The 24,245-nt window shown below is 34.3% G+C and overlaps 2 protein-coding genes across 2 annotated transcripts; both read right to left on the bottom strand.

Annotated features, from left to right (window-relative positions):
• Positions 1-4,814: 4,814 nt before the first annotated feature.
• Positions 4,815-6,058, bottom strand: LOC18035635 (uncharacterized protein At4g06744). Its single transcript, XM_024179065.1, has 2 exons — positions 6,053-6,058; positions 4,815-5,945 (listed from the first exon to the last, which is right to left on the bottom strand). Exons 1-2 carry the CDS (start codon positions 6,056-6,058, stop codon positions 4,815-4,817), a joined length of 1,137 nt encoding a protein of 378 aa, XP_024034833.1.
• A 2,972-nt stretch (positions 6,059-9,030) lies between these two features.
• Positions 9,031-11,028, bottom strand: LOC18034097 (uncharacterized protein At4g06744). The gene has a single exon (XM_006422898.2). The coding sequence runs from the start codon at positions 10,708-10,710 to the stop codon at positions 9,196-9,198; it is 1,515 nt and encodes a 504-aa protein (XP_006422961.1). The 5' UTR covers positions 10,711-11,028; the 3' UTR covers positions 9,031-9,195.
• Positions 11,029-24,245: the final 13,217 nt, after the last annotated feature.

The following is a 24,245-nucleotide window of genomic DNA, read 5'->3' as shown; positions in this document are numbered from 1 at the left end:
CCATTTTAAAGAAGGAGGCGCTACTTCCTTCTTTGACTGGAACAAAGAAGAAAAAAAGATAAAGAGTGGTGCCGCACTGAAAAGGGAAAAGAAAAAATAATAAAATATTATTATTATTTTAATTGAAAAAAAAAGAAATGAAGCTATAAATAAAAGGCTTCATTTCCCTCCTCAGTATCCAATTCTTCTCTTATTCTTCATATCCATTTTGAGAGGAGAATTAGTGAGTGAGAGATTGAGTGTATTGGGGTTCTGGGTAGTGAGCCAAAATATTACAATACTTGTAATCCTTATATTATTAGTGAAATATTTTTCTTCTGTCTTCACCCGTAAATGTAGGATAAAACCCGAACCACGTAAAATTTGGTGTCCCTGTGTGATTCTATTGTCTCATTATTTCTCAATTTCACTTTAGTTGCGTGCTTACTTCACCAATCAATTTCATAACAGTGGTATCCGAGAAATTTGTTGTATTTTTTTTAGTCAGGTACTGTTCACGTAACCGACATTGTTCACGTATGCAGTACTATTCACATATACATTACTGTTCAGAAGAAACAGTGGGTGCGATCCAAGAATTTTACGGTGCAAAGCAGGGAATAGTAGTGTGAGTGGAATAACAACGTGGTTTTGTAAATGTCTAGGAAAGTTCTGTCACAAAGACGATAAGATCCTAAGGAGTCTGGGTTTTAAGTGGGACCGTTGTGATCCCTCCAGTCTTTCCTGAAAACTTTTTTGGCATGCATTTTCACACATACTCGCAACTATTTAAGGTGGTACACTAGTTTGCGTGAGGTATTTATCAACAAAATGATGGTAAAGTGTGAAATTGAGAAGTTCAACAGGAATAATTCCTCGTTGTGGAAAATGAAGATGAATGTTATCTTGAGGAAAAAAAATTGCTTGGCAGTAATTGAAGAAAGGCCCATGGAGATAACTGATGATGACAAGTGGAATGAGATGGACGGCAATGCCATTGTTGATCCATACTTGGCATTTACAGATGGGATATTATCCAGTGTGGTAGAAAAAAACAACAAAGGAAATATAGTATACTCACACAAAGTTGGATGAGGCCAAGTCACTACACAACAAGATCTTCTTGAAAAGGAGACTCTATACTCTTCGAATGGCGGAATCTATATTGGTGACTGACCATATCAACACTTTGAAGACTCTATTTTCGCAACTCACAACGTTGGGTCATCAAATAGAGGAAAATGAACATGCAGAGCTTCTATTTCAGAGTCTACCTGATTCGTATGATCATCTCATCATTAATTTGACGAACAACAATCAAGTGGACAGACTAGTCTTCGACGATGTTGCAGCCTCCATATTAAATGAGAAAAGTGGACATAAAAATAAAGAAGACATACAAGCAAGTTCGCACCAATCAAAAGCACTATCGGTGAGGAGAGGGAGATCAAAAGCACTATCGTTTAAGGTTTATGTGATGTACAATACCTAGGAAAGATCAAAGTTAGATCCAAAATTTAGAATGTGTATCTTCTTGGGGTATGCTGATTGAGTAAAAGGGTATCATTTGTGGGACCCCACTGTCTACAAGAGCGTCATCAGAGAAGATGTTATCTTTGTAGAATATCAATTACAAAGAAAAGATGAAGGTGATAACACTCTGAATGAAAATTTAGAGACTGTACCGGTATATGTGGAAAATAATTCAAAAGATTTAAATTCTTCTAAAACAGTACCAAAGCACGAGGAATAAGAACCAGTCGAGTCTAAGGTCCCAGAAGTTCAACGGTCAACTTGTGAGAGACGACCACCAGTGTGGCACTCGGATCATGTCACAGAGATCAATGTTGCATACTGTCTTCTAATAAAGGATTGAGAGCCATCAACTTTCTATGAAGCTTTAAACAGTCTAGATGTTGCTTTGTGGATGACAGCAATGAAGAAAGAAATTAAAGCTCTACACAAGAATAAGATATAAGAACTTATACAATTACCATGTGGAAGAAAAGTCATTGGAAATAAATTGGTCTACGAGATCAAGCGTGATGGTAATTACCAAGTATAGCGGTATCGTGCAAAATTGGTGGTGAAAAGATATGCTCTAAAAAAATGCATTGACTTCAATGAGATATTTTTTTCTGGTGGTTCGACTTCAACAGTCAGAGCAGTCTTGGTAATGTATGCTACATTTGACCTACATCTAGAGCAGTTAGATATGAAAACTGTGTTTCTTCATGGAGAACTTGAATAAGAAATGTATATGCTCCAACCAGAAAGTTTTGCTAAAAAGGGTAAAGAGAACTTGGTTTGCAGGTTGAACAAATCTCTATACAGTCTCAAACAGACACCAAGGTGTTGGTATAAGAGATTTGATTCCTTTATCATGAGCCTTGGATACAGCAGACTCAGTTCAGACCATTATGCATATTACAAGAAGTTTGAAGATAATGATTTCATCATTTTTTTTTTGTACGTGGATGACGTGTTGGTAACAGGTATCAACAAAGAGTGAGTCCAAGAACTGAAGGCACAATTGACTAAGGAGTTTGAAATGAAGGACTTAGGACTAGGAAACAAGATTCTAGGGATGTAAATTTACAGAGGCAAAGATAACATGAAGATTTGGTTTTCTCAGAAAAGCTGCTTGAAGAAAATCTTGCGTTGCTACAATATGCAAGATTGTAAACCAATTTCTGCACCACTTTCTGTTAATTTCAAGTTATCCTCAAATATGTGTACTAACAATGAAACAGAGAGGAATAAGATGTCTTGAGTACCGTTTGCATCAGCAGTGGGAAGTTTAATGTTCGTTATGATATGTACTAGACCAGACATTACACAAGCAGTGGGAGAAGTCAGTCGATACATGACGAATCCTGATGGAGAACATTGAAAATTTTTGAAGAGGATTATGAGATACATCAAAGGAACCTCAGATATTGCGTTATATTATAGAGGATTAGAATTTACTGTCAGGGGTTATGTGGATTCAAATTTTACAAGAGAACTTGATAAAATGAAATCCATTACTGGCTATATGTTTACACTTGCAGGAGGAGCTGTAAACCAGGTTTTAAAATTGCAGACCGTTGTGGCTCTATTTACAATAGAAGCAGAATACATGGCAGATACACAAGTTTGCAAGGAAGTTATTTGGATGCAAAGGTTATAGTGTTTTGTGACAGTCAGAGTGCATTGCATATTGCAAGGAATCCAACATTTCATTCTAGGGCAAAACACATAGGGGTACAGCATCACTTCGTTCGTGAAGTAATGGAAGATGGAAGTGTGGATTTGTAGAAAATTTATACCAAGGAGAATCTAACAGATATTTTGACTAAGCTGATCAATGTTGATAAGTTTGTATGGAGTAAATCCTCTTGTGGCCTTGTAGAAATGTAAGCAATATGACAATGACGAAACAGAAAGGATGATGTGGAGATTAATTGGTTCACAATCTAATTTCCAAGTAGGAGAATGATAAAAATGGCATGAGGGCACCAGAATGATAAAAATGGCATGAGCGCACCACCCTTCTAGAAGGCGAGCCCGCCCATTTTGAAGAAGGAGGTGCTACTTCCTTCTTTGACTGGAACAAAAGAAAAAAAAAGTAGTGACACACCGAAAAGGGAAAAGAAAAAATAATAAAATAATAATAATATTTTTATTTTAATTGAAAAAGGGAGAGGAAATTAAGCTATAAATAGAGGGCTTCATTTCCCTCCTCAGTATCCTATTCTTTTCTTCTTCTTCAGATCCATTTTGAGAGTAGAATTAGTGAATGAGAGATTGGGTATATTGAGGTTCTGGGTAGCGAGCCAAAATATTATAATTCTTGTAATCTTTATATAACTAGTTAAATATTTTTCTTCTGTCTTTCCTCATGGATGTAGACTAAAAGCCGAATCACATAAAATTTAGTTTTCCACTGTGATTCTGTTGTCTCATTATTTCTCAATTTCACTTTAGTTGTACGTCTGTTTCACCCATCAATTTTCCAACACTAAATTCTAGGATTATGGCTTTTTTTTTATAGGATTCCACTTCCCTTACTCCCTGGGATCATGTGGTTATAGGTTTTGTGGATAAAAATAAATCCCTAGATTTTCGGATAGGTGGAAAAGTTGTTATGATCGAGTTTGTCCCCAATTTCAACCGCCTGCTCGCCTATTCCTACTCGCCAGTTTTCCACCAGGTCGTTTTAAGTGGCGAGGCAATCAAAATCAACCTTCAAAGAAAGCTTGATTCTGGTTCATGATCAACCACCAGTTCCATGCATTAAGCAAAAGGAGAAACAAATTCAAGATGGCTTATTTTTCGAGTATTATTTCCAATCTTCACTTGCCACTCGATCATCAACTAATCTATCACTTATTAGGTTGAGGATATAAAAAGAAGAAAGAAGCTCCATATCGAAATAAATTTATCAAGCTTCTTACGAACTAAGATTCTCTCTTGTCCTAGGAATTTATTAATAAAATAAAAGATAATAAAAAAGATTTGATTATTTGTAGAATAACAATTAATATACACGTGATCTTTCAAAGCCAAGGAAAAATATAAACTTGTCGCTTATAACCTGCATAAATTAAGTCAATAAATTCATCTAAACAATTTAGGTGAAATTAACAGTTTTACCTTAAAAGAATAAAAGTATATGATGTTAAAAATGGAATCAGTCGTTAGAAAATCCTTCCATCAATCATTGATAATTTAACTCACAGTTACGTGAGTGTTCAGGCGAGGAAAAGAGTCAACCGTATAATATAATGATATCATTCACAAATAATTTTTCGATCAGTTTCTTTTATCTAACAATCCAACAAGAATATTCCTCACAACGATCGATTTCTCACAAGAGCATTGTAAGCAACTGATGAAGAATTTGTCCTTGATGGAGCATGAAGATGGCTCCATGGAGAGACCTTACTGCAAGGAATAAAATTATACCATGAAGGATAGAAGCAAAACCGAGGCTGCAAGAAGAATAGAGCGCACTCATGCGTCGATCTCTGGTCAGGAAGATAATGGATGCAATTTCTATTGACATCAAGAACCCCATTCTTGATCAGCTTCCTACACAAAGGCCCTACTCCAGTGAAATAATTATTCGACAATGATAAATTCACCAAATTATCCAACGCGCATAACACTTCCGGTACCTGTCCGTACAGTAAGTTTCCAGAGAGGTTCAGCCGTTCGATCTTTTCCAAGCACCCTAACGAGCACGGCAGTGGGCCTGTCAACCGGTTGTTACTTGCATCAAAAACCCTAGCTTCTCGCAGAAACCCCAGCTCATAAGGGAGACAGCCTGTGAGCAAATTATTCAAGAACAAGACTTCGATTAATGTGGAGGAAAGTTTGCCAATGCTTCTCGGGATTGAACCGGTGAATTTATTGTTGGCGAAAGTGAGATATAGCGCTGGTGTGGAACCGAGATTTTGAGGGAGTTTCTGCATGAAATTGTTGTTGTTAAGAAAGAGTACGTCTAGGGTTTGCATGAAAACTTGAGGAGGGACTGATCCTGTAAAGAAATTAAATCGGATGTCTAGAAACGATAGGTCATTTTTTCCAAGAATCGCCACGGGGAAAGTACCCGAAAATTTGTTGTTACTTATGTCTAGCTCGTATAGATATGGAAGTTGCGCAAGCCTGGGAGAGATGGTGCCTGAAAATTTGTTGGAGTTTGCATGAAAGAGGGAAAGATCAGGGAGTTGATCGATGAAGCCGTCAAGGGTCGGGGCAGCAAGCTCAAATCCGTTGAAATCTATTGAGGCGAGGGCGATGGCTGTGAGATTGTCAGGAGGGTGACCGCAGTAGAAGCCTTTGTATTTGCATATATCTGAACCAATCCATGTGCTTGTGATGTTGAAGGGATCTGATGTGATTGTGTTCTTGAAGGTTTGAATTATTGGGATATGGGTTAATTGCCTTTGTTTATGTGCTTGCAAAGTTTTAGAAATCTTCTAGGTGATTTTATTTAATTTCAGTACCATCCAATTTAAAGAAGATAGAAGATGTTGAAACTTTCGTAGCTTATATTCTTTGTTTGAAGATGATGTATTAATTATACTCCCATTGGCATTATGTGTTTAAGCTTCTATATAGATCGGAGACAAGCGGAAAGAATTAAGATGGGTATTAAATGACTTTGATATGAATTTTATATATGAGAAGTATAGGTATTGTTGATGGTCTCATTTGTAGATTTTTCAATGTAATGTTTGTGGATTGGTTAGTTCATCATGGATGTCATAATCAATTTAGAAAATCTGCTAATTTTGCGCCTGTAGTGGTGGGTGGGTGGGTATCTTAATTGGCTAATCTTCTAGATATATGATAAGACTTCTTATATGTATTACCAGCCACAACAAATGATGGTCACTTGTGGAGTCCTATGAGATTTATACTCATTCGTTCCCTCAAATTTTTGAAAGAGAAAATCGATGAGTTGGTGAAATTCAATTTCATACATTGAATCATTCGATTATATGAAGTCCAATATTGAATTATTGTCTTAGATCATAGTTGAGAAGCCATTTCCAAAAGCAGTGATCAAATGTTAAAAAGGATTTTCACTTTCTCAGTGCGCTCACTAAGGCACGAATAAGAAAGTTGTGGGAAAATTGGAACTGTGGAGGGAAACACTTGCGTAATCATGAGAAAGTCAATGATGTCCACTTTTGGGCCTCCAAGTAAGATCCATGAAGGCCCATGTAACTCTCTATTAGGCTATTAGCCCATGAAAATGTGCCTTCGTGGGCTCAAGCCCAATTGAGGAAATTAGACAAGTTCTCATTACCTTTTCTTCTTCTGTGCTTTGCATGGTGAACAATAAATAAGGAATAGTATAACATTTTGGAGGCTTCTCTATGCCAGCTAACTATTTCTTGTCCATGTCGAGGCATAGAAATAAAAACAAAGGCACTTATAACCCTGCAGAGTCACAATTTCTTTCACTTTTCTTTCTGCTTTTGTTAAAGCAGGAAAATATTGGTCCCCACTCTTCTTATTCATTGACTGAACTAGGTGGGTTTTGGCCACTCGCTCCACAGCTCCAGCTACAAGAAACATGACCCCTTATTCATGGCCTAATGCATTAATTGGTTAATCCTCCGTAAAATTACTTGATAATGATATTTCAACCGAAAATGTAAGTACAGAAACTACAGAAACCACGTGAGTTTACAACGGTTTGAAAGCCCACCATTGTAAAGACTAAAGCCATTAGAACTCCAAACTTCAGCGTTTTTGACAATTTTAAAGAATTAAAATAATCAAATTATGTGATCCAAAAATAATCACAACACAAAAAATCAGATTGGGTACATATCGCAAAGCTTAAACTGAAATTTAGAGGATTTAATAATTAAATAATTAAATAATCACAATCTTTTAAGTCGGGTTAACCGGCAACTTTTCCGCTTAATTTTAAAGTTGAGAGTTTGAGTTTCTCCTGTGACTGTAGATATTTATTTTGATTTTTTATATTTTAATGGTTTGGCTTTGTTTGAATATTTATACTAGCTGTTGGACTTTGGTAAAATATATAAAACTTGAAACTTAATACCAAGGGAGCAGTGTCGCACCAAACAACATAACATACTATGTATAGTCATTCTTCATAAGTTGGAGGAACACATTATAGTAAGTTTTCGGAAAGTAAAATGTAATTTGCTTAATTACAATAAAAGGATATTGCATGCAACGTTTCGGGAAAAAAAAAAAAAGAATTATTATTCTCTCACTCTAAAGTTGTGAGAAGATATTAATTCGGAAACCAATGATCAAAGGTTAAAAGGATATTGTTGAGTGCGCCATCACCAATGAGAACGTCCCTTATGTTTACATTTCCTAAGGCCAGCTAATGATTTCTTGTCCATATCAGGCATAGAAAAATAAAGATACTTATAGCTCCTGTCAGCAAAATAAATGGAAATTAGGACCCATGCAGGGTCCTAATTTCCTTAACTTCTCTTTCTACTTTTGAAAAGCAGCAAAATAAAGGGTAATTTTAAAAAAAAAATTTCTGAGGTTCAGGCTTGTTGTAAGTAGATGGCGAGAATTTATTTATTTGTAAAAAATTTCCTACCATCAGTTAACTTTAACATTGACCGTTAGTTGATTGTGCAAAGACAATATTACCCTTAACAACAGTTTGTAGACAGAAATAACTAAAAAAAAAATTAAAATTGTTGGCGCAAAAAGCACAAACCCTATTTTTTGACAATTTTATCTTTGTTAATTTCAAAGATTTATAATATCATAGGTAAAGATTAGTACTATTTCATTTTCAAGTTTTTAATTTTATCTTTTTTGTATGAACTTTAAGAAAATATCAATAATTTAAAGAGGATTTTTCAAATTTTTAATTTTATTTTTTTTGTAGGAACTTTAAGAAAATATCAATAATTTAAAGAGGGTAAAATAGCCAACAATTTTAATTTTTTTTTAGTTATTTCCGTCTACAAACTATTACTAAGGGTAATATTGTCTTTGCACAGTCAACTAACGGTCAATGTTAAAGTTAACTGACGGTAGAGGATTTTTTACAAATAAACAAATTCTCACCATCTACTTGCAACAAGCCCAAACTTAAGGGGGGGTTTTTAAAAATTACCCAAAATAAATTATAATGGTCGCGAGTCAGTCTTTGGTCCCTTCAATCTACTATCGAAGAAACAGGACACCGTTATTTACGGCCTCATGCATTAATTCGTTCAATCTCCTCTGTAAAAGGGGAAAGTACTTGATTTTTGGGTTGTATGAATAATTCAACACCAATTAAATTGAAATTTAGATGCAGTGCTATTTGCTGCAACGTTGAGGCCTCTTCGTTGAGGACGGCCTATTTTCGTTACACCCTACGGTTTTTTTTTTGGTTAATAACATGCCAAGTTCTGTGATAAGAGCAAAAATTCTAAGGAATCAACAACGAAAAACTCATAAATTAAAATTAGGCAACAAAATATTGTACGATAGTTATTCTCTGGTGTTTTTAATTCTATCAAAGTACGTACTTTCAATATTGTTCAAATTAAGGAGGACTAATTAAATAAAAATTGATTTATTGGATAGGAAATAACTAGTTTACATGGCTTCTACGGAGAACATATAAATCACTTAGAAACGTAGGAGAATTACGTACAAATAGCAACAATCAATCATCTTGGATGAATGCAGATTTGGTTGCACTACATATGATGATAGGTATCATCAGAAATGCTTTTTGAGAGCATCATAAGTCCTAGGTGATGGAGCTGGAGCCATTAATTTTTTATCAAACGTCTCGGTTAAATTCAATGTATAACGATTCCTCGCACAAGGAACCAAAGTCAACGACCTCTCGTTCGGACACTTCTTTGACTCGGAGAAGAATTTCCCGCACTCCTCCCGCGATCTCTGATTCGGAAGATCCAAAATGCAGTTCATTCTCACATCAAGAACCTTTCTCTTTATCAATTTCCTGCATTCAGGACCAACCTGTGTAAAATAATTGTAAGACAGAGACAGGTTGACAAGCTTCGGCAGCTGGCACACAATCTCCGGCACTGGCCCGTAAAATTGGTTCATAGCCAAGTTCAGGTATTGCATGCTGGACAAGCATCCGAATGAGTGCGGTATCGGGCCAGTCAAGCGGTTGTTGCCCACATCAAAAACTGTAGAGTTGCTCAGAAAGCCTATCTCATATGGCAAGCAACCTGTAAAGAAGTTGTTCAGGAAAAGCACTTCTAACAGGTATTTAGCTCTGCCAATGCTGCTTGGAATGGGACCTGTGAACTCGTTGTTGGCAAAAGTGACATAAAGGGCTCCTGTGGAGCCGATATTTTCCGGAAGATTTTGAGAGAATTTGTTGTTGTTGAGGAAGAGAACATCCAGGTCCAGGTAGAAAATCTCGGCAGGGACTGGCCCTGAGAATGAGTTGAACCTGAGGTCCAAGAAAGTTAAATTCTTGATATTAACTGCTTCCAGTGGAAAACCGCCGAATAGCTTGTTGTTACTCACATCAAGCTCGTATAAGTACTTCAGCTTTGATGTCATCTTTGGGATTGATTTGGTGAAGTTGTTGGAATTGGCATGGAAAATGGCCAAGTCTTCAAGCTTTTCCAGGAAATCTGAGAGGCTAAAGTCTGGTCCGTTGAAGCGGTAGCCATTGAAGTCTACTCCGGCGACCGCTTTCTTCTTTATGTCAGGACGTACGTCACATACAAAGCCCTTGTATTTGTTGCAAACATCAGGACCCACCCATGTCTTTGCTATTCCTTGTGGATCATAAGTGATTCTCTTTTTGAATCTTTGAATTACTTTGAATGCAAGTTGGATTCGATCGCTGGCAAAGGGAACAGATGGGCTAGGGGGTTTTGGCGGAGGCGGAAGCGGAGGAGGTGGAGGAGGCGGAGGAGGCGGAGGAGGCGGAGGAGGCGGAGGAGGCGGCGGAGGCGGAGGAGGCGGCGGAGGCGGCGGAGGCGGAGGAGTTGGACATATGGGTTCAGGAGGCGGAGGAGGCGGACATATGGGTTCAGGAGGGGGAGGAGGAGGAGGGCAATATTCAGGAGCAGGAGCAGGACCATAGCCACCTCCACCAATGATGATTTCAAGTTCTTGTCTTCTAGTTTCAGCCACAACATCACCAGCAGCTACTTCATAATGCAAGCTTGAGTGAAGAATAAGAGTGAAAGCACAGAGAAAATAGACAATAATATTGGTGCCCATTTTTGCTTTCTTCTTCATCGTCTACAGGGATAAATTAAAATAGAATGTGATATATAATTATAAAGAAGAGAAAGAGCGGAGACTAAAACGGAGACTTGTCATCAGTCAAGGACTCACATGCATACAGAGAGATACTGATGTGCACTGTTATTACGTGTATCAAGGGGTAGTTTGCCTATCATTTTCAGCAAGAGAAACGCATATTTACTGGCTAGTACTGTTTGTCACTGGAATCCCTTGATTGTATGTTTGCTTGCTCAAACTTTTTGGTAGGTCCAAAAATTAATGGTTTGGCTTCCTGACTTCGGCTCCACTTACTTTACGTAACCTCCTGATTCTATATCAAAAATTTGATAAAAACTTAAGTTTTTGGAGTTTGAGTTGTAACCATCCATTAGTTAGATGATAATCACTCATCTTTTCAAGTAAGAATATAGATTTAAGTCCCCTCATATGTGATTTATAAATATTTCTTTCAAATATCTGAAGGCAAAAATATTCAACTTCATTTTTAGACTAAACATCTAAAAAAAGAAAGAAAGAAGAACGTGAAGCGTTTATGTACTATTATATGCATATTAAAAACGGAATTAAAAATTTTAAGGTTCAAAGGGAAGCACTTACAAAATTAATCCAAGCTAGCTAGCTGCAACTTTATTGCTGAAGCCAAAAAACAACAGAAGAACTTTCTGCATGAAGACAGGACAACGATTGAAACATGCAGGTCTTCTTGATTTAAAAATATGGGCGCGCCTCACACGAAGGGTCCAACTTACCAATTATTCAGTCTAGTGGCCATGGAAGGACAAATGCAAGTTTCAATTTTTCCCAGGAAACAATTCGATGAAATACGTACTTCCTTGGCAAGAACTTGAAGCTTTTAAACTGTCGGTGCCAAAATTGTTAAATGGACCAGCAGTGACACAAACAAATCCATTATTAATATTTAAAAGTAAATAAGAACCCAAAGAGCGCTCAGTATCAATCCTGCCAAGTTCACCTCACATGCATAATGCCATGTGTCACAACTCACAACAATAATGCAACTTTTGAATTGTAAAAGGTGTGGTGTATGTATCATTGGCTACGTTGAGCTATTAGTTCGAGTTTTCACAGGATTTTTCTTGTTCGCATTTTCATAATTAATATATAAAGTAGGAGTAAATTTCTCCTCAATGTTACGTAAAATGTGTTGCAATATTTGGTACATAAAATTTTGTGATATTTCCCGTATGTGGTAAAAGCTCGTTTAGTCCATATATTTTGAAGTTAGTGTCCGTTTAGTCCCTATATTTTTAAAAATACCTCAAATCATCCCTACCATTAAATTATTAACACTTTTGCCATTATCTTTTGTTCCTTTTAACTTATTTTTATAATATTGCCCTATTATAATAATTTTTTAGACATTATTAAAAAGAAAAAAATAACCCTATTATAATAATTTTTTTAGACATTATTAAAAAGAAAAAAATAAATTACCAGTTTAACACCAAAAAATAAAATAAAATAAAATAATATTAATTTTTGTGGAACACACTCTTGAGTTAAAATATTAATTTTTCTAAAAAAATTGATAATGTAATTTTTTACGATATTAATTTTTTAGACATACGTGAGCTTCCACAAAAAATTAATATATACCTTTTTTGTTTTTATTTTATTTTTGAGTTTAATTTGATAATTTAATTTTTTATTAATATCCAAAAAAGAAACATTATTGTAAAAATGTAATATTGTAAAAACAAGTTAAAAATAATAAAAAATAATGGCATAAGTGTCAATATTTAGTAGCAGGGACGTTTTGAGGTGTTTTTAAAAATACAAGGACTAAATGGACACTAACCTCATAATATAGGGACTAAACAAGCTTTTACCCTCCCGTATGTGGTGGCTAATAATCAAGTAGGTTTAAAAGTAGTAGCGGGTCAAGTCACAGTCAATTAAAGACTTGAAAACTAAGCGCAGAGATGTATATATCACAAGAAGCAATGAAGCATGCATACACATCAATTCTTGATATAAGATTAGGGATGGTAAAACGTCCGGTCGGGTTCGGGCTTGGCCAAATCCGACTCGACCCGATCAATAAAGAATTAAAGTCCAACCTTAAAAAAGTCTTACATTTTTATAGTTAGGGTCGGGTCGGATCCAACCCGAATCGGGCCAACATCAGGTCGGACCTACCGAAACCATTTCCCATCCACAATTCAATTCTCATGTCCCACCCACTACCATTTCAATTAATTCGGTAATTTCTCAACTATTTCAAACACAATTCAATTCTACTTTCCACAACCATTTCAATCAATTCCACAATCATGCATACACATCGATTCTTGATAGAAGGTCATGAAATTTTATAGCTCAAGATTATGTGAAGAATAGTTAAATTCTGATTGAAAAAAGAAAAAAAAAAGGAATTATAACTAATATTTTTAGTTTAGTGTTCGATGTCTCAAATTTTTTTTTTCCATTAGGCATGCGAATTAGTTTGTAGCATAAATTTGCTATGTTTACTCTTAATATTGGGAGAAATTAATCTACTCCATTTGCTATAACTACAAGGAGCATTGAATATATGGTTCATGTTAACTGGTCAATGCATGTTAGATCTTACACACTAATAATTTGATATTTGGTTAATCTTAATTCAGTCTTTGGTCACCAAATATCACTCTAATTGAAGGTCACATTGTGTGGGCTTAATTATATTATCTCATTGAAGTGCTTATTTGATATGACTTATTTAATTGTTATAAGTACTTATTTAATCTTATAAGTTCTAATCATAATTTTCGTTATTGTTTGGTTATTTTTCTAATAGAGCTTTTGAAGCTTAAATACGCTATTTTGCTTCTATTAGCAAAAGCTCAAATTTTGAGCTTTTGGAAATAGAGGTTGAAAAGATATTTTAAATGTTAAAATATTTAAAATATTCTCTATTTATTTAACAATCTTATTTTATTCTTTTCATAACATAATTTTAAAGCGTTTGTCTATTAAAATAATTTTATAAATTTTTAATAAAAACTCTTATTAATAACTAAACAATTAATTTTTTTAAATAAAAATTTTACTTAAAAAAATTTTACTTGAAAAGTTGTACAAAACAGAGGCGTAGAGGACTGACTTTCCCATCATTAAAGTTTCCAATACGATGTTCCCCATCACTTTAAATGGAATTAAGGGTTTGTTTGTTAACCGTGGTCTACACTCCACGTGAAGTGGTGGGCAATTGAAAGAGAATCAATCATACGGAGAAAATTTTAGTTGAAATTTTGAATTTTGGGAACAGATAACGAATACAAACCTTCGAACCGCGTTGCGAGCTGTCAGCGTATTTGCTAGTTGATTGAACCCGTAGTTGAAGCAACTTGATTGCATAAAAACAAAAAGCAAGACTTTTGGCTTGATTCTAGGTCGATTATTGAGAGGGCAGAAGTTAGACATCAAAATCATTTTAATGTAAAATTTTGTCTTAATTGTTATTATGTTTACAATCATATTTAAGAGGAGACAGAGAATTGAAAACTATGTATTTCTTCATTAGTGGGCGATATTATTTATGTGACAATTTAATGTTGTCACAATATTAACACTATTTGCAATAATTCAATGAATCACACTACGTGTTCAATTGCTTGCCATATGATGTTTGAAATTCTTAACGTTCATTTTTTGGATATTTACATGATGGGACCTCCTAACTTTCCGGAAACTAATGAATCCTCAATTTGCTAAAAGAAATTTATCAATTCACTTTGGCCAGTACTTTATTCCTTATGGACAGACCCGGTGCGAACGGATATTAGTCTGAATTGTGGTACGGACTTAAAGGTGCCTCCCACAGTTGGGGTCCACTCAGAACCATCTCGTGGTTCATACCAAAAAAAAAATTCATCAATTTACATGGAGGATCTAAAACTAATGAATCCCTCAAGCATGCATGCGTACAAGATTCATTACATCATTATCAACCATCAAGAAGTTTCTTAACTTTCAACACAGTAAAAATTAAACAGATCAAAAGATGACTTTCACAACAGTAAGGATTAAAAAGTTAAAATCACATAACAGAGGGCAAAAGAGAAGAAGCATCACTTATGATTGAATGCTATGATTTAATAACGCTGGTAAGGCATCGGCAAGGATAAAAAGATAATTCAATTAAATGATAATTAATAAATTTTTAAACAAATAATTCGCATTCGATTTATTTTTGACTTATTTATTAAATAAAAAAATTAATGTACTTAAATATGGATTCTATTAGTTTATTTAGCGAATTAGATCGAATTTACTCATTTATTAAATGAATTAATTTTTCAAACTCAAACCTATATAATTCATATGAAATCAAATTGAATTAACGAATCTTACCCATATTGTCACCCCACTTTCATCACAGATTATTATTATTCTTGTGAAAATTGGAACTTGCTTTTGTATCCTTTCATGGCTGCTAAGTTGAATAATTTGGTCATTCGGTCCCTTCATGTGAGACGTACCTTTTGTTTTTTAAAACAAGATGATGCCAAATGATAGGGCAACTACCAAAAGAAACAAAAAAAAAAAAGAACAATTTTATTTGTATTTTTTAATATTTGTATACAGATGAGTCCGTGACTCACTAATCTCCTCTCTTTCTATAAATGAAATTCTTTTATTATCTTGTGGATGAAGAAGAAAGCCAAAATGGGTACCAATGTTAATATCCTCTGTGCTTCATTTTTAATGTTCACTTTCATTTTGCACTCATGCTTGCATTATGAAGTAGCAGCTGGTGACCTTGTGGCTGAAACAAGAAGGCGAGAAACTGAAATATTCATAGATCGATGGAGGGGGAGTTGGAGGTGACTGTGAACCTCCACATGCTCAATATCAACACGTGCGCTCCTCCGCCAGCTTCACCACTGCCACAGCCATGTCCAGACAAAGACCACCACAACCTGGCCCCTAAGCCCCAATGGCCATTTGGTCCCTTTTTAAAAAGTCAAAACAAATATGGAAATAAATAAAATTCAACATATACATGATTAATTGTCTTTTTAATCAATACACGATTGATTCTCTTAATTAATTATCTGCTTAATTAATATACGATTGATTGTCGGCTTGCTAAGTGCTACCGAGTAATGATATTATAAAAGATACTGAGAAATAAAATTATTTGGTTAATCCACAACTATAACTTTGTTCACAAAATTAAATGCTCACTATACGATAGACAAAGTTACTAAATAAATCATTTCTATATATAGTATATTTATCTATCTTCTCTGACATAACCAATTTTGAGGTGGACAAATTTAGTTGAACTGCTAAATGGCAGTTTGTTCAAAAATTTCAAGATCTACTAGATGATTCATTACATCATTATCAAGAAGTTTCTTGTGTGTCAAGACAGATGTTTCCTTGGTCTACAGATATTGCAAGCAAGCTTGGAATTCCATGGCTAGTGTTTTATGAAAGCAGTTTCTTTTCGTTTTTGTGCATTTGATAGCTTAAGATGTCTGTACATCATAGAAATGTTGCATGATCAGATTTAGAGCCATTCAATTCATCATACGTCGCCTTCCGGACTAGATAACGATGACAAAACTGCAACTACCAAAGACAAGGAAATGAAATTGCAAACATTCTGGATCGGGCTCTTCAAGTGGAGCTGAAAAGCTATGGAGTCATTGTAAATAGTTTCCATGGGCTAGAGTCAACTTATTCTGAACATTACAGAAAGGTCATGGGAGGAAAGGTATGGCATTTTGGTCCAGTTTCACTCTCCAACAGGTATGCCAAGGACAAAACACAAAAAACAAACACAGCCGCGAGTAAAGAGTGCCTAAGATAGCTAGACTCAAAGAAACCCAACTCTGATCTTTATGTATGTTTTGCAAGTGTGTAACGGTTTTCAGCTACTCAACTACTTCAGATTTCTGAGGGCCTTGAAGCCTACATACAAGACTTCTTTTGGATTTATATTAATGGTGAAAATTATGACTAACTATGAATGGAGCTCAATTTTGGAGAGTGTTGCTGCCGGGGTGCCAATGGCGACATGGCCGCTGTATGAAGAGCAGTTTCTTAATAAAAAGCTGGTCACTGATGCGCTAAGAATAGGAGTTGGAGTTGGTGCTCTGGAATATGGGCTAGATGGATGGATGAGAAAAGATTTATCGTAAGAGAAAGATGATATTACAAAGGCACTAACTGAGTTAATGGTTAGCAAAAGTGCAAATAACATGAGAAACAAAACTAAGGGGCCAGGAAAGATGGCAAGGAAAGCTGTTGAAGAAGGTGGATCATCTTTTTCTGATTTGAATGCTCTATTAGAAGATCTGATATCAATTTGTTCCCGAAATGAACTTCTGAACTGAACTCAATGTCATTAGTGTTCTATTGGTTGCTTATGAAGATGTCAAACTAGTGTCAAAATTGGAAGTAAGATAAAAAAAAATTAAGGCTAATGCTATTTACCCCATGTCAAACCCCACGTCAAACCTCGAAACTAATAAACGACATCATTTTAGTTCCTTTTTTTTCCTTTCATTTTCCCTTAAATGATGTCGTTTTAGCTTGGTTAAGGCAAAACCACGACAACCCCAAATTGCTTTCTCTGTAAAACCACTGCTCTTCATTTCACAGCCATTCGTGATCCACAACCATCGACACCCACCACCACGCATACCCAACCATCGGCACCCACCACCACCGACAGCCATCAGCATGGCAGCCACCATCACGTAGGGTTCTATCACACAAACCCAACCATCGACACCACCAACACCGACAGCCATCACGCTTGCCAGCTACCATCACGCATACCCAGCCATCGTCACCACCACCACCGACAGCCATCAGCCTGGCAGCCACCATCACGTAGGGTTCCATCACACAAACCCAACCATCGACACCACCAACACCAATAGCCATCACGCTTGACAGCCACCATCACGCATACCCAGCCATCTGAAATATAAGTGTGCAACCCAAGAGGGGGGTGAATTGGAATTTTAAAAATTATCCTAGCAAATCCACGCAACAAGCAATCTAATGTCTTAATAAAAATTGAAAGCAATAAGTTATATCAAAGTACAATAATTAAAGAGCAAGGGAAGAGAAAGCAAACTCAATGATTTTTATGTGGTTCGGCAATCCCCGCCTACGTCCACGCCTCCAAGCACACCGGGCTTGAGAATTTCACTATCCAAGCCTTTCCAAGGCTTCAAACGATTACAATTGACTTCAAGGTGTCAATGAACCTTTACAACAAGAGATTATATCTCCAATCTCTTCACCCCAAGTGTTTCTCACACTTGTACTCTCACAATTTGATGTGAAATGAAAAATACAACAATCAATCTCTCTTTAAGAGTGGATATACAAATTGAAGAATAAAGATGATTTAATGAATGATAATTCACGAAGTTGAAGCTCAATATATGTTGTGTGCACTTGTTCTTGCTTGCTTAGAGTACCAAAAATGAATTGGTTTTGAGTTTATATAGTTTGAGCTCAAAAACTAGCCGTTATGCACATTTTGGTCGTAACCGGATTACCGGTTATGGACATCCGGAATTCCGCTTAATGTTACTGTTACAGCCACAAATTTGAATTTCTGAACATCCGGATTTCCGCTTTGTCACATCCGGATTTCCGCTTACGCTCAGTAGCTTAATGCCCAACAACCGGATTTCCGTTTGTCAGGATCCGGAATTCCGCTTTTAATTCGGATAGATTCTGCCTAAAATCCGGGCTTCCGTTTGTCACAATCCGGATTTCCGCTTGCTACAGTGAACTATTTTCCAAAATTATAGTTTGACCCCAAAACTTTGTAAAACTGTATTATGGCCTAAAATGTTATGAAACTTTGCAAATGGGTCCAATTTCAGAATTTCTAAATATAACTTTGTCAATCCCAAAACTTTCTGAAATTATGATTTCACCCAAACTATGTGAAATTATAAAATGACCCAAAATATTTAAATAGTTTCAAATAAGTCCAAATCCGAAATTCAAAAACAATATTAAAGGTTTTAAAATACATTCATTTTAGCCCAAAACACTTTGATTTCATAGCATCATTTTTCCATTAAATATGAAACCTTTATAATGTGAAAATAATGATTTATTTAAAAAGAATAAAAACAATCAATTTCATAAAATCATTTTTCCATTAAATATAAAACCTTTATAATGGAAAATTAATGATTTATTTAAAATGTATAAAAATAATTTGAGTTTAAAAGATTAATCATTCTTAATCTTGTTTGTTATCATCAAAATCAATATTATGAAAACATATATGTTAACAATCTCCCCCTTTTTGATGATGACAAATATTTCATGTATTTAAAGAATGATTCCACAAATTGCTCCCCCTAAATATAATCTTCTTTTACAATTTGCCAATTAGCTAAATTAACATATTTAAATACATGGAATTTTCTCCCTCTCATCATCAAAAAGAAAAACTTAATTGGCAAAACAAAAGTAGCAAATTTTTATAAATTTGAAAACATGTATTCTTCTCCCCCTTCATCAAAAAGAAAACATAAAGGAAAAGAATAAAAGTAGCAAATTTGTGACCCATGTTGTCCGAATAAAAATTTCAACAAAATCTCCCCTAACAACAAGCATCACCTCAAATACAAATTTAGTAATATTACTCATAAATTATCATCATATCTCAAAATCATCAAGTACTCACCATAATCACATATCATCAAAATCATCAAAAGAATATTCAAAGTGCATATTATTCTCCTTCTTTTAACAACATTGAAATGATATATTACTTTGTCTCCCCCTTTGGACAACAAAAAAATTCAAAATGCATATTATCCAAAATCATATTATATGCTCCCCCTAAATATATGACCAATTTAAAATTTTAACCGAAATAATTTTATCCAAAAACATATCATATTTATCTCCCCCTTTATCCTAAAAAGGAAAGATAGATAGAAGCACGAAACAAGATCATCAAAAATAATTCAATGAAGATATTACCCATTTTGTACGAGCAAAAATTTCGGTAAAGTCTCCCCTTAAAAATGAACAAATTCTCAAATACACAACATGGTTGAAAAGATATAAGCTTCAACAATTATAACAAACCAATAACTCTATCAATTCATCAAGCAATGCACATATAATCATTAATCATCAAAATCAATATGAATTCCCCCAACAATTGTAACAATTAAATCCGAGAATTCCATAATCATATATCAGCCATTAAAAGAATGCTCAAAATGTCTGTTATTTCCCCCAATTTACATCATTAAAATGATTTATTACTTTGTCTCCCCCTTTTGATATCATTTAAAGCAAGTAATGCATATTTAACAATGCGTCAAGAAAGTAAAAAAAAAATGTATCCATTCACCAATCATAAATTCCATAAGATCAATTTTCATCTAATACAATGGAATCATCAAAGCACATTCTTTATCATCAAAACTTAAGTAAAGCATAAGTACATAATAGCAATATATAGATCACCAAAATCAACATATGCTTAATAATCTCAAAGTAGATGTATTTCTCTCTTACATCTCATATCTCCCTCTTAATCATCAAAAAGTCAAGATAAGCACATTAGTTCCACATTATCCAAATATAAAACATCCAAATAGCAAACAATAATCATCATCAATCCACAATGAAAGCAACAATGCATATGAAAATGTAAGTGCATAATATAATAGAAAACTATGGTAAAATCCATAAGGAGAGCACACTATGGAAGTGGTAATTTGAAATACTCAAAATGCATAAATTCAAATTTTTCAAGATATTGAGTAAAATGAGTAAGTTTGAATCAATTAAAATGATTTTAGACACAAGAATGGATGGGGAATAATTTATATGAATCAATTTGGATTGAAAACGAATGAGAATGATGGATTTTGGAATGAAAAAGAAGGATTTTGGAATGAAAAAGAATGAAGGAAGAAACCATTTTTAAAGAGAGAATGAGATCCAGTTTGCCGAAATGAAGAAGAAGATGAATGGTTTTAGAATGTGCTAATTCGGCTTACTGTTTAGCATAACCGGCTAACCGGTTGTTGTCCAGAAATGAAACTCTCTCAAACGGCTTACCGGTTTTGCCAATCCGATTATCCGAAATTCAACCCGAGAGCTCCAAAATGAAAAACGGCTTTCCGGTTTATTAGAAGTGGTATACCAGTTAAGCTTTGGAAAATATTTTTGAAATTTTGTAAGCTCTTAGACTTGTATTATAAACACAAATTTATTTTTGGCTTAGAAATTGATCAATTTTAAAAATCATTTAACTTTTCAATAAGCCAATTAGTGCATGAAACATATATGCATACAAGACCAAACATATGAAATTGTATCAAACAATGATGTCAATTTTATAAATGAATGACGATATAACATAATTGACAGCACAAGAATTCGCACATATAATTCATTCATCATGTGTATATTTTACACAATCATGAAACATATAAGCATTCAAAGATTAATAATTCAAGCATATCACTCATTTATCAAGCTTAGGCATTACATAATCATCAAAATCAAACAAAGCTATCATCTTATATATATAACCATGCATCATGATATAGCACTCAATGTTAAACACAATTCAATCATGTAAACATACAAGTAAACTTTCACAAATTCAAGCTATTATCCATTTATCATGATCTATTCAACAAAATTAATATGGCAAGAATTATTACCAAAACAATTAAATCATCATGCCTCATCTTTTTCTCCTAGATCATACTCAAATGATTATCCTCACAAGCTTCATCAAGGAACTCTCCACCATTCCTTATTTGTGGTACCTACAAAAAAATATTCAAGTTGTGTGCTTTGGTACCCAAATACTCTTGGGTCCTTGAGTGTTAGATTTAGTTCATTTCGGAACCCAAATACATTTGACTCCATAATACACATTTCTTTTAATTGGACATCTATTCTTCATATGACCATTTTGATTGCAATAATGACATACAATTTGATCATTTGTGGAGGTAGCCTTAACAAAATAATTCTTATAATATTTTTGTTTCAAGTAAGGCTTATACCCAAGTCCTCCTTTATCAAACACACATTTTTGTGAATTAAGCAAATTATCCAACATCTTTTGGCCATTTGTGAATTTTAACACAATTTGATTTAGCTCATTGTTCTTCTTCTTAAGCACTTCATTTTCTTTCATTAATTCATCAACATGTGATTTCTCATGCTCATATGAAGTACTTTGTTTGCATTTAAATGATGCAATTCTATCATGCAACATTTTATTATCTAACTATAGTCCTTTAATCTTTTCATTTAATGAATCATTGCATTTTTGTAAAGCATCATTTTCATTTTTCAAGTCATCTACATATGATTCTAGATGCTTGTGTGAAGTGCTAAATTTCTCATTTGATAATGCAACTTCATCACGCAATGTTTTATTCTCTAATTCTAATTCCTTTATCTTCTCATTCAATGAATCAATGCATTTTTGCATAGTATCCTCTTCATTTGTAAGTTTTAGCATTTTCTTCTTAAGGCATGCATTCTTTTTACCAAGTTTCATCCACTCATCATGCAATTCTTTAAAAGCATCATGTAATTCATCATAAGTAGGAAGATCATTTACCTCATCAAGTTCATCATCCGATTCATCTCCAATTGCCATAAGTGCCAAATTCGACATTTCATTAAATCCCTCCTCGTTTGCAATCTCCTCATACACAATTTCAAATTTTCTCTAAATTTCATAAGCATTAGAATAATTTGAAACTCTATGAAATTTCTTTTTATCTAAGGCACAAAATAAAGCATTCATAGCCTTGGAATTTAAAGATATATTTTTTTTATCCAATTCACTTAAAACATTCTTCCTATGAATGAATGAACCATCACAAACTATTTCCCATAGTTCATAATCTAAGGCTTGTAAAAACACTCTCATCCTAGTTTTCCAATAAGGATAGTCATTACCATCAAAGAATAGAGGTCTAGTGGTGGATTGGCCTTCCATGAAAGTTGAACTAATTTGGGTTGCTATGGATCTTTAACTCTAGACGGTTAAGTCTACACAAGAGCACCTCGCTCTGATACTAAATGAAATATAAGTGTGCAACCCAAGAGGGGGGTGAATTGAAATTTTAAAAATTATCCTAGCAAATCCACACAACAAGCAATCTAATGTCTTAATAAAAATTGAAAGCAATAAGTTCAATCAAAGTACAATAATTAAAGAGCAAGGGAAGAGAAAGCAAACTCAATGATTTTTATGTGGTTCGGCAATCCCCGCCTACGTCCACGCCTCCAAGCACACCGGGCTTGAGAATTTCACTATCCAAGCCTTTCCAAGGCTTCAAACGATTACAATTGACTTCAAGGTGTCAATGAACCTTTACAACAAGAGATTATATCTCCAATCTCTTCACCCCAAGTGTTTCTCACACTTGTACTCTCACAATTTGATGTGAAATGAAAAATACAACAATCAATCTCTCTTTAAGAGTGGATATACAAATTGAAGAATAAAGATGATTTAATGAATGATAATTCACGAAGTTGAAGCTCAATATATGTTGTGTGCACTTGTTCTTGCTTGCTTCGAGTACCAAAAATGAATTGGTTTTGAGTTTATATAGTTTGAGCTCAAAAACTAGCCGTTATGCACATTTTGGTCGTAACCGGATTACCGGTTATGGACATCCGGAATTCCGCTTAATGTTACTGTTACAGCCACAAATTTGAATTTCTGAACATCCGGATTTCCGCTTTGTCACATCCGGATTTCCGCTTACGCTCAGTAGCTTAATGCCCAACAACCGGATTTCCGTTTGTCAGGATCCGGAATTCCGCTTTTAATTCGGATAGATTCTGCCTAAAATCCGGGCTTCCGTTTGTCACAGTCCGGATTTTCGCTTGCTACAGTGAACTATTTTCCAAAATTATAGTTTGACCCCAAAACTTTATAAAACTGTATTATGGCCTAAAATGTTATGAAACTTTACAAATGGATCCAATTTCAGAATTTCTAAATATAACTTTGTCAATCCCAAAACTTTCTGAAATTATGATTTCACCCAAACTATGTGAAATTATAAAATGACCCAAAATATTTAAATAGTTTCAAATAAGTCCAAATCCGAAATTCAAAAACAATATCAAAGGTTTTAAAATACATTCATTTTAGTCCAAAACACTTTGATTTCATAGCATCATTTTTCCATTAAATATGAAACCTTTATAATGTGAAAATAATGATTTATTTAAAAAGAATAAAAACAATCATTTTCATAAAATCATTTTTCCATTAAATATAAAACCTTTATAATGTAAAAATAATGATTTATTTAAAATGTATAAAAATAATTTGAGTTTAAAAGATTAATCATTCTTAATCTTGTTTGTTATCATCAAAATCAATATTATGAAAACATATATGTTAACACCATCGTCACCACCACTACCGACAACCATCACGCCTGGCAGAAACAAGACTTAATGTAAAATTTAGAAACAAGTTCTCCTTTCTTTTTTTTCTTTTTTTTGGTATA

The sequence above is a fragment of the Citrus clementina genome, unplaced genomic scaffold (assembly GCF_000493195.1).
Source record: "Citrus clementina cultivar Clemenules unplaced genomic scaffold, Citrus_clementina_v1.0 scaffold_8, whole genome shotgun sequence".
Taxonomy (NCBI): Eukaryota; Viridiplantae; Streptophyta; class Magnoliopsida; order Sapindales; family Rutaceae; genus Citrus; species Citrus x clementina.
Note: the sequence above shows the minus strand (reverse complement) of the source record. Positions and strands in the feature narration are given on the sequence as shown.

Excerpts from the sequence above, each read along its gene's own strand:
- LOC18034097 (XM_006422898.2), bottom strand. The coding sequence starts at position 10,710 with ATGAAGAAGAAAGCAAAAATGGGCACCAATATTATTGTCTATTTTCTC.